The sequence below is a fragment of the Streptopelia decaocto genome (assembly GCF_964273445.1).
Source record: "Streptopelia decaocto genome assembly, chromosome: 11".
In the NCBI taxonomy this organism is placed as follows: domain Eukaryota; kingdom Metazoa; phylum Chordata; class Aves; order Columbiformes; family Columbidae; genus Streptopelia; species Streptopelia decaocto.
Window position 1 is genome coordinate 16,948,555 of NC_138666.1, and position 17,751 is coordinate 16,966,305.

A 17,751-nucleotide genomic window follows, 5' to 3' on the forward strand; every position below is an offset into this window, starting at 1 on the left:
TGGCTCCGAGCGGGGCAGCGGCCGCGGCAGCCGCGCTCACACACTTTATCTAACAATAACTTGATTTGATCTACTATGTGAATCGCACTGCAGTACAGTCGTGATTGCATTACAGTAGGGAGGCACCGCGGTTATTTCCAGCACTATTCTGAACATAAAAATGAGAATTCAGGGATCAAAATGCCTCGGCAATAACGTGTTCGCATGGCACGACACGATCATCAGCCAGGAGGCTGCTCTGTGGAGTGAGGAACACAATGAAGGGTGGAAAAAATAATAAAAAATCTGTTCCTACAGATGTTACTTGTACCTTAAATTTTTAAGTACACTTAATAAATAAATCATGCACTTAGACCATTTGTATTTTCTTTTTATTACAGAAAGACAACAATAATGAAATTAATTTTCCAACAGCTAAAAATGTATTTAAGTTTAGAAAAACAAGGTAGTTTTCTGTGAGGCTTACACTGGTGAAATTGTAACACTGAAACTACATTTGTAAATGCAAGAAAACTTATGAATGACACTTTCAAAAATGTACATAAATGCACGAGAAATTCAACGAGAACAGTAGAACAATAATCAATGGAGAAATAATTCTTTTGCTAAAGTGTGAATTTATTTCGCAGGAGTATTACTTCCTCTTGGTTCACCAAAGCTAATCTTCTGGAAAAGAATAACCGCGTCGAGAACACAGAGAACAAGCAATATAAGACCAAATACCTATAAAAATAACAATAATGTTAGTTCCTCCATAGAATCTCTATATTTTACTGTAGCGACTCATCTATTGTTCCTCAAAGAAGCAGTAAACATATCTTCCTAAGTTGGTTCTGGCCTTCTAAATATGTGTGATGTGAGACAGCTGATAAATTCAATAACATCTGTATTTAAATCCCATCAGCCTTTCACAGAGCAGTGTACACCCTGGCTTTGTTTTGTGTTTGTCTGAAGCCTTGGAGATGATGTGTTCTCCTTGCAACCTGAGCTAATTAATGCTGCATTATGCCAGACAATGCTTTCATCCTAAATGAAGACCCTCCTGTCTCTTTAGGGACTGCCTAATTAACAGTACTGCCTCAGAAAAAAGGCAGCATTTGTAGAAACAAGCCGAGCGAGAAAAACATAGTGCTCCTCTCCTCTGAAGCTCTGAACAGAAAACATACTCCAAATTGAAGAGACGGTATGTTAAGTATTTAAAAACCATACAACTTCAGGCAGGCAACAGGAAAAACGTGTTTGCAGAACAGCACCTGAGATAACTGGCTCAGCTCTCGCCCTTCAGCCCGGTCCCACATGCATGCGATTTTTTGGGTGCAAGCATGTACTAAAATGGAATTATCTCATGAGCAGGAGTGGGGCAGCGGCTCAGGAGAGCGCGGTCCAGGCGCCCTGTGCCCTGGGACAACAGGCCTGGGGCAGCTCTGGTTCTCCCAGCTTTGAAGATCTCCCACGTTCTGCCCAAACTTGTTTTCCAAGCTACGTACTTAGTCTCCTGCATCCAACCTTGATTTCTATTTAATTCACGACAGAGAATGTAAATTATGTTCTAGCATAGCTAGTCACTTCATCAGGAAGTCTCCTTTTTGCTGAGGTTGTCATTGCCAGCACCAGCAAAGACAACAACTCTGCACCTCCTGGGCTCTTCTCCTGTGGCAAGTTCTGTGTTTCTTTTGATTTGTTGTCACATTTTAGCTTATCTTGTATTTCAGGAGCCTGGAATACTTTCAAAACTGAGTTCCTCCCCGCCTTATGGTTTATTAATATTAGTTATATTAGTTTTAATTTGAATTTAAAATGACAGATGCTTAGATTACTAAACTGGTTTGATCTTAAGTACACAAAAACCTTTATATTCATGGTATGAAAAAAAAACTCTTTAACTGTCATAATTTGTCAGTTTGTGTCCAAAAAAATGATATATATGTCAGGAGGGAAGTACCAATATATTTGTTGAAAAAGTTTCATCTCCATTTAGCAGAATCACAGGCATTTCTTCTTAAATACTGTCACCAAACTAGCTAGTCCTGAAAGAAATATGGATTGTCCCACCTGGGATTTCAAGCTATGGAAGCAAATGCAGGTTACTTAAATGAGTTAAACTCCAGGCGCTTCCACTGTTGCTACTTCTCCATAGCAATTCCAAAGTCTACCAATAACTTTAAATTATAAGTGATTTGAGTTTTGTTTGTTTGTTTTTTAGTGAGATACAGTGAACGTGTATTCACTTTTGTTTGTGACTGCTGAGTATTTTCTTCCATGACAAGAGTTATTTTCATGGTCTTACCACAACGTGAGCACACCAAGAGGTTCAAATCACCTGTACTTTAAGAACTGAAATTCGTTCATAACGTTCCTACTTACTCCTCCAGTCAGTGTCCCTTTGTTGGTCTTGATTGTTACGGCAAACAGGCACACAACGAGGAGGAACAATGCGGCAATCACCGAGTTGAACAAATCCTGAAACAGCCGAGCGAAGCAAAATATTTATTCTGAAATACAAGCCTGAAGAAGAATGTGAACAGCTCCCAATATTGTGTGAATCGCTAAAAATTGCTGGTTTGCTATGAAAGTGGAATTTCACTAATGTCCACACAGGATCGATAGTGACACCCAGTGGTTTGATGTTAGAAAGAGCGTTTGTGATAAAACTTCCTCATTTTATATTTTCTTTTTCCAGTCAAATATGTGCAGCTTGGCTACGCTTGGTAGACTAAAGCAGGAAATAACTTCTTGTAAAGGGAGGTAAGAGGAGAACTCGTTAATAATTGTTTAGTCTAGAGAAGAGGAGGCTCAGAGCTGAGCTCAGCACTCTCTAGAACTACCTGAAGGGCAGTTCTAGCCAGGTGGGGATTGGTCTCTTCTCCCAGGCATCAGCAATAGGACAAGGGGCCATGGGCTTCCACTCTGCCAGGGGAAATTGAGGCTGGAGATTAGAAAGAAATTCTTTACAGAGAGAGTGGTCAGGATTGGAATGGCTGCCCAGGGAAGTGCTGGACTCACCATCCCTGGAGGTTTTTAAACTGAGATTGGACATGGCACTTAGTGCCATGATCTAGTAAACGGACTGGAGTTGGACCAAGGGTTGGACTCGATGATCTCTGAGGTCTTTTCCAACCCCGTCGATTCTGTGATTCCGTGAATGTGTGTTTAATTTCTGATGAGAAAGATGAAAAGCGCAGTTTGATCGAGTTAAGCAAATGCGGCTCCTCACGGGAGGGGCTGTTGGGGACACAAGCCAGCTGGTCAGAAACGGATGCAGAAGTACGCTCCCTGTTAGGAACAACTGGCTCAAAAAATGCAATAGTGTTTTTTTTCTTTATAGAAACAGCCAAACCGATGGGCAACGACCCCTCCGCACACGGCCCGGTGCCACCCCGTGCGGGGCGCATACTCACGGCCAGGGGCCAGCACAGCCAGCCCAGCTTCTTGTCCAGCTGCAGCAGGTACAGCGCGAAGAACAGCGCGGTGACCGTCACCTCCATGGCGGCCAGCGCCGAGTACGCCTCGTGCGCGCGGGAGGCCACGAAGCACAGGAACGTCACGAACGCCACCACCTGCGGGACGGACACGGCGGGACGGGGTCAGCGCCGCCCCGCCCGCCCGCCCCGCCGCCCCGCCGCCCCGCTGCCCCCAGGCCGCACCGTGCGGGCGATCTTCACGGCGCCCCGCGCCGAGCTGGCGAAGCCGCTGTCCAGCGCCATGGCCGGCCCGGGCGCCCCCGCTGCCCTCAGCCGGCGCTGGGACCGGACCGACCCGACCGCGCCGCAACGGCCGCGGCCCCTCCCCGGCAGCGGAAGCGCGGGCGCAGCGGCCGGAAGTGGGCGGGGCGGCGGGGATGGGCCATGTGGCGGCTGGGGGCGGCCTGGGCGCGGCGCGCGGCCCGGGGCCGGCGGGGCCTGGCGGCGGGAGCGGCCGCGGGCTCCTCGGCGGGCGGGCTGGCGCTGCGCTCCCGGCCCGGCGCGGGCGGCTGTGAGTGGGGGGCGGCTGTGAGTGGGGGGCGGCTGTGAGTGGGGGGCGGCTGTGAGTGCGGGGCGGCTGTGAGTGCGGGGCGGCTGTGAGTGCGGGGCGGCTGTGAGTGCGGGGTGATGGGGGCGCGGGGCGGCTGCGAGTGCGGGGCGGCTGCGAGTGCGGGGTGATGGGGGCGCGGGGCGGCGGGGGCGCGGGCGGCTGTGAGTGGGGGGCGGCTGTGAGTGCGGGGCGGCTGTGAGTGGGGGGCGGCTGTGAGTGGGGGGCGGCTGTGAGTGCGGGGCGGCGGGGGCGCGGGGCTGGGCAGCGCTGGGAGGGGAGGTGACTGCCGGCCCCGGAGCGGTTCGGGGGCAGCGCGGCGCGTCGCTCGGTTCTGATTTACACCGCGGCAGCGGCGCTGTGAGGACACCCCAGCCCCTCACCGTGGAGCACACCTGCTGCTTCCCATCGCTTGTATGTCGTGGTCGCTCACCGGTTGTGCTGGGCTACCGGAGTGGCTTTTTTTGCTTTGTTTTGTGAAGGGTGCGGTGATCCTGGCGTTGCCTACAGAAGTTTGATGTGGGTAGTTTTGAGATGTGAGACATCCAAACTGCTTCTGTTGGAGCTGCCTTATAACTAGGCCTGTGAAGGCATCACACAGTAACTGCCCTTCCCAAAGTTCGTTTTTTCTGCTGATGGAAGCGGAGAGCAGCGGGTGTATCAGAAATGTGCCGAAGGGGTGTAGGCGCTCACCGTTTGACTCTTGGTAGTGTCAGGGACCATGGAGACCCAAAGCCACAGCTGTGCCAGCCTGTGCCACAACACGTCTGTTGTGTGACCCCGTGGTTACCGAAGACCTTAAAGACTGATAACTTAGCAAATATTCGTATTAAGCAATAAACAACCTAAGAACTTCATGGAGGGGCTCACATTAAGAAGCTCAGTATAGCTGGCCGTTATGAAGACCTCCTTAGTTGTAACTGCTGTTTATTTCCATTCTAGATAAACATCTGCTAAAAGAAGATGATAGAAAAACGGTTGTAAGTATTTGCATTTTGTTTGGAAAACTATGTAAAAGGTGCAGCGTCTTATTTTAAGATAATCTGAGCGTTTCTATATTTGCAGCCATTGGTTGTGGCTGTTTTCCTGAGGGGTGTCCCGGTGGTGGGTCCGTTACTGGGGAGGAGACTGTTGGTGTGGGTGTGTGTCAGGGAGAGAAAAAGTGGTTGTCTGCAAGGAGTCACCACATCCAAACTGATCCCCAATGTCTTCCTGTAAAATGATCTATTTACATTGTAAGGAAGCAGTATGCTTTATATAGGAAGAGTGTATTTTTACATATGCTGTTTACATACCACTGTGCAATAGCATGCTGCTTAAGAGTTGATACTGTTTTTCATCAGATATGTATCGAGGGGAACATTGCAAGTGGAAAAACAACATGCCTGGATTACTTTGCGCAAACTACCAGCATTGAGGTACTGGATGTACATGTCTTTGTCTTGATTTACGTCATTAAGCAGTTGCTTGTCTTGACAAAACTGACAGTTAAGTTAGAAGTGTTGTCCTTTCCTCGGCTAATGAGAGAGGAGCAGCAGGTTGTGAGCCAGTGCGCTTATTAGAGCACACATTTCACCCTTTCTTCCCCCAACCCTTACAGTCAAATTGTAGAAGAGAAATTTAGATCATACATAGTATAGTCCTGGATGCTAAACTATCAGTAAAACCTGTGGATTAGAGTTTGTATTGGTGTAAAGTAACAGCAGCCCATGTGGGTTGGGCATGTTTGGGCTTGTTTGCTATTTCATGTCACAATTGCTTTTGTGTATGTCAGATATTAGGACCTTGGAACAGGTTTGCTAAGTTGCAGGATTCCTTATAGAAATGCTGGGTAACCAGATGTTATTTGGTAATTTAACAGGAATGATCCATATGGACTAAACTATTAACTCAAAGGATAGCAAACTTTAATTTGCATGTAGTGCGACATTTTTTAAGACGCTAGTTAACTTCCCAGGCTTATCGGATTTGCTTAGACCTGGCTCTTCAGTTTCATTGGAGTTTTAGACCATGTTTGAACCAGATAAGTCTCCTGTGATTTTTATGTATTCAAGGTAGCAGCTTTTCTGATTAATTTTGTGAAAGTTTTGAATATATTTTGTTTGTTAGATCACAAAAACAAAATGAAAAGTAATATGATAGCATTCTGATCCTGTGTTCCTTTGCAGACAAGTATTGCTCTCTAGGAAATTAATTTGTGAGGGATTGAGCAGGTCACCGATATGCAGTCAGTACTCACCTAAGCCATTCTTTCCCTTGCATCCTACTGATTTTGACCCAAACAAAGTGAAATTATATCCAGGCCCTTTAAGTAATTGATCCAGTGTTTTATTATGGCTGTTTAAGCATGCTAAAAAGATGTTATATAATCATATTTCTTTAATTTTTTAACAGTGTTCATTATTACTGGTTGCATTACATAATTTAGTGTTGTTTTTTGAAGAGGGCTGAGCTTTCCAATGCAAGTCCTGACTACTCCCACTTACTGAGCGAGTGTTCATTGGAAATAGTTGTAGACTTGTAGGATCAAATTAAGTATTTTGAATCTAACCCATGTTTAACATGGAGTAATTATTTTTAACAAGGTTTTGACAGAACCAGTGACCAAGTGGAGGAATGTTCGTGGTCATAATATCCTGGTAAGTGGCAGAAATTAATTTTACAATTACTATCGTTTTAGAAAGACAGGCATGAGGACTTCATACCAGTCAGCAAAACTGTTACAAAAGGTGTGCTCATAGTCTCATACAGCAAAAAAATAAAACTCCATGATGCAGAAGATATTTTACTGTGATTAAGACATGCATATAGTAGAAACATTGCACATAAAATGTGGTTTTGGCAAGGAGTGGGTCTTTTATTTGGTACGAGCTAAAGCAGTTCACAGAAAGGTAAACCTGAGTGTGACAGTTGTTTCTGTATCTAGTTGTGCGTATTGCAAAGAAGGGAAGAATGTCACTCAGAAAGTGAGCGGTGGGTCTGGTCAGTTAATGCTGCTTGACTGCTGAAGATAGGGAAAATTTAGTCCTGTGAGCTTCTGTTGTGTTTTGGGTAGGCGCTGCTTCTTGTAACCATTCCCCACAAGTGTGTCCCTTTGTCACAGCCGTGCTGGGAGGCCGCAGTGAGGGCTGTGACTGCACCAATCTTGCAGTGGCGTCTGGTGGCATCACCTCCATTGCAAAGATCTGTTGGTTCAAGTGGGGATCCGTGCTCAAGCTGCTGTGGAATTCGCAGTGTGGGTGCACCCCAAACCACGCATGCCCAGACAGGTTATTTGATGGCGTTACTGCCAGTGTAGGTCCTCTGGAAAAGGAGTTGCTGATGCTTTACTTATCATCAGTAAAGGGATGGGGTGTGCTTGGCTGTGTGGCGCATCACCCCAGCAATCTGTGCACTTCAGAATGCTTTCTCATTCTGATCTTGGGCAGGGAGAAAAGGAGGTCAGATCTGTGCACAGAAGCCACGCTGCTGTCTTAAAGCTTGTCACCTCAGCAGATAGACGCTGAATGACATTTTATTTCAAGTCAGATCTCAGCTTTGCAGGATAAACCGTTGCTTGTAAGTGTGTGTGAGGGGGGAATTGCAACAAGCAGAGAGTGGAAGATCTGAGAACTGCTTTGAGGATCCTTTGGGAAGAGCAGTTGTCTCTGTTAAAAGACACCTTTTCTGAGGTTCAGAACCCTGTACACATTTCTGGGTGGACTAGGTATACTGAGAGTCTGTCAGTGCACAAAAATAGCATAGCAGATCCATTATTTTAACTAATAAACATATTTGAACTGTCTCAAATGAGCTGTGCCTTGGTCCTGACTGTTCAAGGTGCAGAGTAACTAAGTCCTGTTGACTTTAGCAAGTGCCCTGCTCAGTGTCTGTGTGGACCAGGACTGTAATTCTTGTATCTGCGTTGTGGAGAACAAATGATCACTCAGTTCTTGTCAAACCTGGTGTCGGCTGTTTCAGTGCACTTCTTTTAGCAATTCTGTTGTAGTGCAGAAGCTTAAGAAATACCCAACTTCACTTTTTTTGCTGTTTGAGCTAACTGAAATGTCTGTCTGTCTCGCTTCCATCTCTAACCGCAGGGCTTAATGTACCAAGATGCATCAAGATGGGGGATAACGTTACAGACTTACATACAGCTCACAATGTTGCAGCAGCATACCAGACCAATGGTAAATAACATGTTTTTATTTTAATTTAAAAAAGAATTAGATGTGGTTATGAGTAATAAATAATTTAAACCATGTATCCAAAAGTTAAGATGCTATTTGCGTTCTTTCTTTGTTCCTGCAGTGAGTGTGAGTTTTTATGATGCAGAGACGTTGTTGATATGCTCAGCACGTGTTCCAGGAGGGGCGAAACATCTGCTTCCTACCTGCGCAGGACTTTTACTTCCTAAAACTAGTACTGCTTTCTTTTGCCTGTCCTTATGAGCTAGACTTGCACATAATCTCTTCATCGTTGCACATTGGTGACTTCTCTGTAATTGATCTCCATGTAAATGTAGCTATTTCAAACCTTTCGCACACGTCAGGTAATCTTAAAAGATACTGCTGGCATTCATTCTACTGCTCCATGCTGTTTAGCACAAATTTAGCCATCGCTTCTTGTGTTTATCCAAAATACTTCCACTAAAATTTTCTAATGCTTCTTTTCAGATGTTTTGCATCCTTTTTTTCCTTACATGTTTTTCTTTCTCAATTCACATATTCTACGTTTTTCATCAGATCTACTAATTTCTCTTTCTGTCAAACGCCTTTTGATACCTTCTGTGCGAAGTCTTCCGTTCCCTGATCACCAGATCAGATCTTAGGTGGCACACTTGTATCTTAATGATTGTTCTTGTGTTGTCTTCTGACTTTGTGTGAGGGCAAACTTTCAGAAGTACCACATACGACAGTGATACTGCACATACAATCACTAGCTCTTCGGAAGAGGTGTTTTTTCAAGATGAGAAGTCTCCCATTGCAGAAAAAGCCCATTCAGAAGCTCCTGAGGATTGCCCCGTGTTTCAGTCTGAGCTTTGCTGTCATTTGCCAGTTGAGCCTAATGCTGGAACAGCTGTTGCTTCTGTGGTCATTAACGTGCAGAGAATACCTGGTTGGGAAAGCTCTGCCAGGGCTGCCTTGCTCTGCAGGGGCCAGAGACTGTCAGAGAATGTCCCTTCTCCACAATGAAGCGCTGTTTTCTCGTTAGAGTGTTTCTGGTGTTAGGCCTGTGCTGCTGGCACAGTAACACACCCGAAGGTGCCAGCAGCTCAGGTAGCAATAGTTCCTGTTGCTCTGCACATCCTGATCGGATCGCTGCTTTTTTGTCCCTCTGGTGAACTTCAGATGCTCAGCTGAATCCTTTTGCTGTGACCTTTGGAACTCGTGTATGAATAACAGTTTAGTTCTGTTGGTGGTTAATAACGCCGTGACCATACATAAGGTGAAGAATACGTGTTTGTGGGTGCCACCCTCCCAGTAAATCTGCTTATCACAAAATCTGGAAGAACGGAAAATGTTAGGTATTTCATAATGTGAAGGACATGATATGCAATATAAGCTTGAAAAGAAGAAAATTGTGTTGAAAAATGTAAACTGGTCAGTGATTGTTATGTTTTATTTTGTAGATTTCCCCCATACGAATGATGGAGCGATCAATTCACAGTGCAAAATACATTTTTGTAGAAAATTTGTATCGGAGGTATGGTATATGTTTTTTTACTTTACTTTCTTGACTGAAGTAGATTAAAAAAAAATCAACCGATGATTTCTTTGGTAATTTGCGTCTAAGTGGTCCGTGAAAGGTGTCGGTTGTGTGCGGGGGTGGCAGTGTGTCTCGTATGGGACGTGCTGGCCATGGGTAGAATTGAACCCATGGGACATGGGCCGGGGAGCCTTCTGCACAAGTACTCCTGTGTATTTACAACACAGATTTATTGAAGTTATCTGCTCTCCAGCTGAATACAAAAGTCCTAAAGCAAACGCATTCTGAACAGGTAAAAAGCCCATGGCACTGTAGGAGGGAGAGAGCTGGAAGGCGTTATCCAGCCTAGCATCCAGGATTGGCATTGCTTGCAAGCAGGAACGGGAATCTTGTGCTGTTGCTCAGAACCGGGATTCGTAGGATCAAAATAGACTGCAGCCCTTGGTAGGCTGGTGAGTAGGGAAAGAAACAAGAGCTGTTTGTAAATGTCACGTTCTGAATCTGGTCCCCACCCCAAATTGTGCTTGGGCTGGGGGCAGAGCAGTCGGGCCTAACCCAGGTTATTTTGTTCTGGGGGGATGAGATTGTGGCCTGAAACAGAAAAAGGATGCATTATGTGGGTGATGGATAGTTCATCCACCCCATGCTAACAAAAATAGTGCACTGATATTTTGTTTGTTTTGTTGAGAATGCTGACCTTATATTGAGAAGTGTATGTAACAGATTGTTGTTTTAATGGATATTTCAGTGGTTTTAAGGGACAAAACCAGTTTCTTGCTCGTGTGCAGGGAGAAGGGCTGTGTGCCACCAGGTGGCATCCATGCTACGTAAGCGGCTGGTCTGTTACTGGAACTGCTTTAAAAGTTGAGAGAAACACAGTAAGATGTGTGACAAACAGAAAGAGACATTCTTTGTATACAATGGAAATGTCCTGGAATGTCTTTCTCGTTTTTAAGTACTTGCTTTTTTTCATTGTAGGCAAGGTGCTTCTGTCCCAAAGCCTGGGAACTTTGTTGCTATGAGACTAAGTCTGCTTATGTCAACTCTATGTATTGATTTTGTAGTAACGTTTTTAAGGGCATCTAAGATGTCTCGTGGCTTCAGCACTTTTTAATGTTGGACAGAAGGCATTTGCTTTGTTTTGTTACTGCAAGCCAGAAGTCAGCTGATGTTACCAATAGCAAACCAAAATATGATATAAAGGTGTGTGAAAGGATTGTAAATAACACAAGGAAAAATTTGGACTGCATTAAAATAGCTGTTTGAATCACATTAAAAAAAAATCAATCTGTCCTCTCTCATACCGTGTCTCCAGTGGTGGTCAAAAGTACTTGGAAAGAGTGTAAGAACAGGGTAAGCAGATATGATAATTTCTGAGTATATCAATGTACGGTTCCGGGGCTTCCTCATTCAGCAGTGGTTTATCTGTATTTAGTAACCCAGAGGGAATTTATTTTCCATGAAACTGTCTGGAGAACAAAACTGACCTGACATATCTTTAAATTTTGCTCAAAATTTTATCAAAACCCCCCTTAGGCTCCAGCTATTCAACAGGTATCTTCAGCAAAGGGATTGTTAAGTAAGCTGCATGCAAGGCATGTTCCCATTAAAAGTGTGTAAAAATGCCATAGACCTTTTTTATTCCAAACAAGACTCGGAGTGAATGGGGTAGAAGAGCAGAGGTTATTTTCTGCTTTCTCTAAGAGAAGATGTTGCTTTGGGTCCCAGTCTTAAAGATGGAGAAGAATGCCTTGTTATCTGTAGTCCACACAAGCTCCTCTTCTTTAGGAGGATGATTCATTTAAGCAAGGGTTGAAGAGCTTTGGGAATATCAGGAATACCAGCTCTTCTTTGATCTGGTGTCACTCAGTATCTGTGTTTTGGCTTTGCAGGGTTTTTCCCAGAGAAACAGGGTAAGATTACAGCGCTGATGGAAAGCTCAAATTGTGAGCGGTTGCTGTGAGTTCTCCGGCAGGCACAGACACGCACGGGTGCCTAAGGTCTCACTGCCTTTGCAAAGCTGAGTTTAGCACTGGGAGATGTGCTCATGTTAGGTGTAAAACTGTAGAAGAACTTTAATGTGTGCACGTGAGTATGCATGAAATGTTACAGGGTAAGCACTAGTGATTCCCATTTGAATCTGTAGTTATTTATGATATAAAGCTCGTTCCGTTTGTGTTTAACTTCACTTGGCAGGAGCAAATGTCAGCAAACTTTGGAGATGAAAACACCCTTTAGTGCCTTTTATGACACGTGTACTGATTGATACATTAGAAGAATAGCAGTGAGTTGTGATACCCCCTTTCTTAGGTGCTTTGGGAGGCAAGATATTCAGCTGGACGGCAGATAAAGAAGGGAGGTGGTACGAATGTTGGGTTTGCTTTCGTGCATACTTAAATGGAACTATCTTTCTGGATTATTATTACTTGGTTTTGCCTGTGATCAAAGTGTGTTGCCAGGATGGTTGGGAAATCTGTGGCATCTTTCTCTTCATCACTATGTAAAATGTTGCAACTGGTCTTAATCATTTTGCTGGGCAGGACAGGAGCCTCTCAGCCACATCTCTGTTCTATATTGCAGAGGCATTTAGGAAAGAGTGTGGAGTATGTGTTACTGTCACCAGTTTCGAAGACAGAATAATGTTAAACTAGTAATATTCGACTGCTTAGGAATATGGAAATAGGTGAAAATTCCAGTACTAGTAAAAATGTAGTAAAAACGTAATATGTGATCCTTAACGTGTCGTCTGTAACTCCCTTTAACCTGTGTCGTTTGATATTTTATTATTCTTACTGACAGAACTTTGGGACAGTTGTCTCCAATATTGTCTGTGTTCTCTGAATACAGAGTTCAAATTAAGCGTGTTGAATATTTCAGTACTCTTTCCACAGATATTTCTTACAGTGGGAGTACTGTTGATTTACATGGTGCCATTATTTTTTCAATTCTCTTTAGTATGGCTTCTGTAATGAGTTGTTGGTGCTGCTCAGTCAAGCCTCTGGTAACGTGCGCTGCAGTGGTTTAGGTAAATTTGAAATGATCCTGAAGTAAAGAACCTGAGCAATGAATACCATTGGCACTAATTTGTTACTGTTTGTGTTATAAGTACTTAAAAAAAAAAAAAAGAAAAGCATTTGGTCTTTCTATTGTATAAACGAGACCTTCAATTTGTGTGGGCATAATATTGGTCTTGTTTTAATTTCATGGATGCTGGAGTAAATTTGGAGTAATTCTAGTCAGGCGAAAAATCTGAGTTTAGAGTTGATCTGCGCATGCTGTTCAATGAGTGATGACTTCTCTGTTTATTCAGCGGAAAAATGCCAGAAGTGGATTATGTTGTCCTGACTGAATGGTTTGACTGGATCCAGAACAACACGGATGTTTCGGTTGATTTGATAGGTAAAGTTTTGATGGTATCTGGAGGGGCATGTTTGTGGGTGGGTGTCCTTATTGGAAAAAAAATCTTGTTTCTTGGGTCATAAATAATCATATTATTTAAATACGATAGTGGGTGCAATGTGTAGCATTGGACAGCATGAATTTGTGGGTGGTTCATGGATTAACAGTCACACCAAAGGGGAGGTTGAGTGGTGGTACTGAAGTCAGGATTCTTTCCTCCTACAGTTTGTGAAGTGAGGTTCTTCTTTGCTTTAAAAACTGATCCTTGAACATAAGCATAATAATTTTTCTTATGGCAGTTTATCTGCAGACTTCTCCCAAAGTTTGTTATGAGCGGTTAAAGAGGAGATGCAGAGAAGAGGAAAAGATCATTCCTCTGGTAAGGAGTTCCTTCAATACATGTGGTTACAATGAGCTTTCAAAACATAATGATTCCAATCTAAATACTAAAATCATATCCTGAGTGTATTGCCAAAATGTGCTGCAGCTGTTTCCACTGCAAACGAAAACTTTAGTGTTTTAGTAATCAGTGTGCGATAGCTGGCTGTTTAGGTGGAGTATTAATCAACTGTTAATCTTCTCTAAGATGTAAAAAGGCAATTGCTTTTGTGTCATTAAACAGCATAAGGGCACCCAGTTGAAGCACAAATACATGTGCATGCAGGTGCGGAAGATTTATGTGGGCACTTTGTGTTGTCTGCTATTACCAGGATGTTTATGCGTGAAAAGTGCCTGTGTCTGAAAACAAGCAACTTCTTGAATATTGTTAGCATGGGAATCTGCTTAAAAATAAACGGTAGTAATTGAATGATCAGTTTCTGTGTCACAGTTTACTCAATGTCCCTTCATTAAACACATTTTCTCCTGAAGAAGGCCTAACCAGAAATAAATGTAGTTACAGAAGGCATCCTGTACACTGCAAAGGTACCTCTAGTGTTGGCCAGTTCAGCAGAAGCAACTGTCAGGTGAAGATATATGCAAAGAGCTACATTTTGGGCCAATGAGAAATTTTGCCTTGGAGAATTAATCCTTGCTATAATGGATTTGAAGAGACATTGTGTTACTTCACAGCTCTGCTGAGGGGTGGCAGGCAGCAATTATGAATGAAAAATGTTAAATGGTCTCCATGGAAAAAAACCCCTAATAGTGGATGACAGGCAGAAGTGCTTTTAGACGAAATGGAGCCAGTTAGGAGAAAGTGAATTGGGAATTCTAGGAAAACGTATTGACACAGAAGTGCCTTCAATACATATTCTTTGCAGTCTTGCCCTTTTTCTTCTTCTCTTTGGTGTATTTTCCTCTGTAAAATCTTGAGCCAGATTATCCCTGTGGGAGAGAAATGTGGTTCTTGATCTTAAGCGGAGCCGAGCGTCCTGTGCTCCGGTGAGCCCTGTGTCTTTGAGGGGCTTTGTGGAGTAAAACCTTATACTGGGAATTATTTTTTCTCAGAAACCTGATGCTTCTTTGTTGGTGGGAATATCCGATGCTGGCTTTTATATGTAGTTCTTAATATATAAAAATTGCAATGTTTGTTTTGTCCCTGGGCATATGTGTTATTTGAGTGCCTCTTTTCTAGGAATATTTAGAAGCTATTCATCAGCTCTACGAGGAGTGGCTCATTAAACATACACTGTTTAAAGTTTCCTGCCCAGTGCTTGTGAGTATTATTTTATTTATAACCAATTAAGCATATGGAGGATTGCACTCTTCAAATATTAGAGAGTGTTGTTTAAGGGGAAAAGTAAATAAATCTGCTTTTCTTATAACCTTTGGAGAAGGAAAACCTGAGAAAACTGTTTTATGCTATGCACTATGGATAGCTGTAAAGTCTGGTCTTCCATCTCTTCTGTGGAATTTGAGGGTCTGTTCCTCATGGTTAGAGGATCAGATGTAGCTTTTTAATGAACGCCAGATTGTGACCAGAAAGCTGATTGGCCTGATCTCTAGCAGGACATTGGTTTGGCTTCAGCGCTAGTCCTGTTCTATTTTGCTCAAAAGCGACCATGTTTTATGGTGTCAGTTATTTCTAACGTTCATGTTGTTTTTTTCAAGGTTATCGGAGCTGACCATGACATGCAGAAAATGATAGAAAAGTATGAAGAGAACCGGGACCAAATACTAAATCCATATAATATGCAACACCATTTATAGAAGTCTGCAGTTGTATTTAAAAACACGTTTATGAAGTCTGATATGGGGGAAATTTTGAGTATTTTTAATATATCTATGTTTTTTGCTTTTGAATTATGCTTTGCAGAATGTTGTGAACTTACTGCTATGAAACATTCAGAAACGATTCATAAATGGAATATAGGTCAATTCCCTTACAAGTTTTTAGGTTCTCCATCAGCTTTACCATGTCAGTTCTATGCAGCTAAAATACAATTATTTGTCCCATTTCCAACCTCACTGCTGCTTCCTATAAGTAACCTAAGTTTCCTTTTTTTTCCTCTGGACTACCCTATTTTTTGTAATTTGTAAGAAATAGTTCCATACAAGAGGTGGGATGTGTATTTTTATTATTAGAGGAGGCAAATTACATGTTAAAGTAGCTTTGTTAAGTAAGGTTGAAATAGGGAGGTCTTACTCTAATCATACCTAAACTAGTGCAATATCATTGAATTCAGTAAGTTTATTCTGCTTTACGTGAAATTGCAATATATCTGTAGTTCTGAAGGTAACTATGCCCTAGCATAGCCCCACTGAATTTGGTGGCAAAAAAGAAGAGTAACAACTTTAATGAGTGATTGCAGAAAGGCTGGGAGGCTTTTTTCTCTCTAATGTTAGTGAAATCACTGCCTGTATCATGGCTTGGTTGACAACTAGTGAATATACAGGGTGCACAGAACAGTATTTGTCGTTCCTTTCAAATGGTTATAAAAACCCTAGAATTAATTTCTTAACTGTTATGGATTCTTCAATTGCACTTTTTTTATATAAAGAAAAAGACGGTTCTTTGCGTTTATATCTTGATCAGTTTATTGTGACTTATAGGTACTTGGACAGTAGAGAAACATAGTGGGGGGTTCATTCTTGCACTTTTTAGCTACGATGTTGAATTGCTTTTAATTTTCTGGTTTACCCTCTTGAGTATTGTCTTCAAGATAATCATTTTGATGCAGCAGGTCTGACTTTCTCACATTATTTTTTCTGTTTAAGTTGAAAGGAATGATTCCTGAGCTATGGTGTATATATTTTTTTTTCCCCCATAATAGTTTTGGTTGGTTTAATTGGAGCAGGTGCGGTTAACAGTGCTTTAAAGCATGCTTACATTAATGAAGTTGAGCATCTGTTATAGCTTTGTAGTGAACACTCCTAAAAATGGCTCATGTCCAAGACTTCAGTTAGTACTTTGACTGTTTGCTACACACGTTTGTCTGTAACTTGTCAGAGGATGTAAATTTTCAGTTACTTGGCTTTTCCATGTTTGACCTGATTTTGAACAATATCTGATAGTACTACTTTTGGACCTCACTGCTTTTATTTAGTAGTTTTGTGGTAGCTGGTTTTGTTTTATGCCTAAAAGCCACTGTATGGAAGTGAGTGCGGAGTTTTCCAAGTAGGAAATACAATTAATTTCTTGTTATTTCCCTCTGGTGGGATATTTTTTTTCCAAATCAGTACAAGTTAATAATGATCCAGTGCACTGAGAGAGCATTTCCTAGTGATGTGCTATATTAGTATACTAAAGCTTGTGAGCCCAATATTGCCATTCTTCTGTTGTAAAGCTTTAGAATTCTAGCTTAAGAATAAGATTTTGCATGTTAAGTAAATTCTGCTACTTATTGATGCATATTTCTAGGGGGATAGTAGTCATTCTCGAAACCTTCTGTTAAACTTTCAAAGCTTTTTCTTCTGTAAGAGACCAAAAGAACTGTTTATTTGGAAATAGTTTTACACATTCGAAGTTCAGTCATGTGCAGTTTATTCTTAACTCTAATTTCGTTATGGGTTGTAGAAGCCAAGAATGTATATTTTGCACACAGTCTAGAAAGAGCACTTCCGTGTTTTGTACAGAGGATCTTACAGTACAAAGAATCTCACTGTTGTCTTTTGGCTTTGTATGTTTTTTGGTAATTTAAAAAAAATTCTTCAATATATCAAACCAGTAGTTTGGATGTGGGTTATTGATATTAATAACTACAATGGACTATAAAGATTCATTTATATAACTTATTAAAAATTACAGATGTAGTAGCTACGGGGAACATGTTTATTTTATGTTTTGCTATCTGTTAATTTTCATGTATAGATTTTTGTATACAGGAATTTTGGGGTATTTAATGAGAACTGGAAATAAAGCCAAACAGGTTGCTTGTTACATGTCATAAATGTAAAATGTTTGCAGTCTGCTTAAGATGTGGAGATAAAAATACTGTAGTAATCATGAATAACTCTTTTTTAAGCCTGGAATTTGCTTTTGTTTCCTGAAGTCTCAGTTGGTGAGAGGAGGGAAAAAAGGGCAATCAGGATTATTCTGATAAATATTTTGTTCCTTTTATGATTGTCTAAGCAGCAGTGATTGGGTGGCAAGTTGCAAAATACCACAGGACACACTGTTTCTGTGGGCAAACGGAACTGCAGGAGCTGTGGAAGGGATCACACAAACAAGCTGCCACTTCTCTTGGCTTTTCAGATTTGGTCTGCAAGTTGGAT

General features: G+C 42.2%; 2 protein-coding genes across 2 annotated transcripts; one reads left to right on the forward strand and one right to left on the reverse strand.

Annotated features, from left to right (window-relative positions):
- Nucleotides 1–353: 353 nt before the first annotated feature.
- Nucleotides 354–3,803, reverse strand: CKLF (chemokine like factor). The gene is made up of 4 exons (XM_082062380.1): nucleotides 3,645–3,803; nucleotides 3,399–3,557; nucleotides 2,365–2,460; nucleotides 354–723 (listed from the first exon to the last, which is right to left on the reverse strand). The coding sequence occupies exons 1-4, from the start codon at nucleotides 3,702–3,704 to the stop codon at nucleotides 619–621; spliced, it is 420 nt and encodes a 139-aa protein (XP_081918506.1). The 5' UTR covers nucleotides 3,705–3,803; the 3' UTR covers nucleotides 354–618.
- On the forward strand, nucleotides 3,728–17,416 carry TK2 (thymidine kinase 2). The gene is made up of 10 exons (XM_082062379.1): nucleotides 3,728–3,972; nucleotides 4,951–4,988; nucleotides 5,352–5,426; nucleotides 6,594–6,647; nucleotides 8,088–8,177; nucleotides 9,620–9,693; nucleotides 13,007–13,095; nucleotides 13,395–13,474; nucleotides 14,672–14,752; nucleotides 15,148–17,416. The coding sequence occupies exons 1-10, from the start codon at nucleotides 3,846–3,848 to the stop codon at nucleotides 15,244–15,246; spliced, it is 807 nt and encodes a 268-aa protein (XP_081918505.1). The 5' UTR covers nucleotides 3,728–3,845; the 3' UTR covers nucleotides 15,247–17,416.
- The last annotated feature ends 335 nt before the right edge of the window (nucleotides 17,417–17,751 follow it).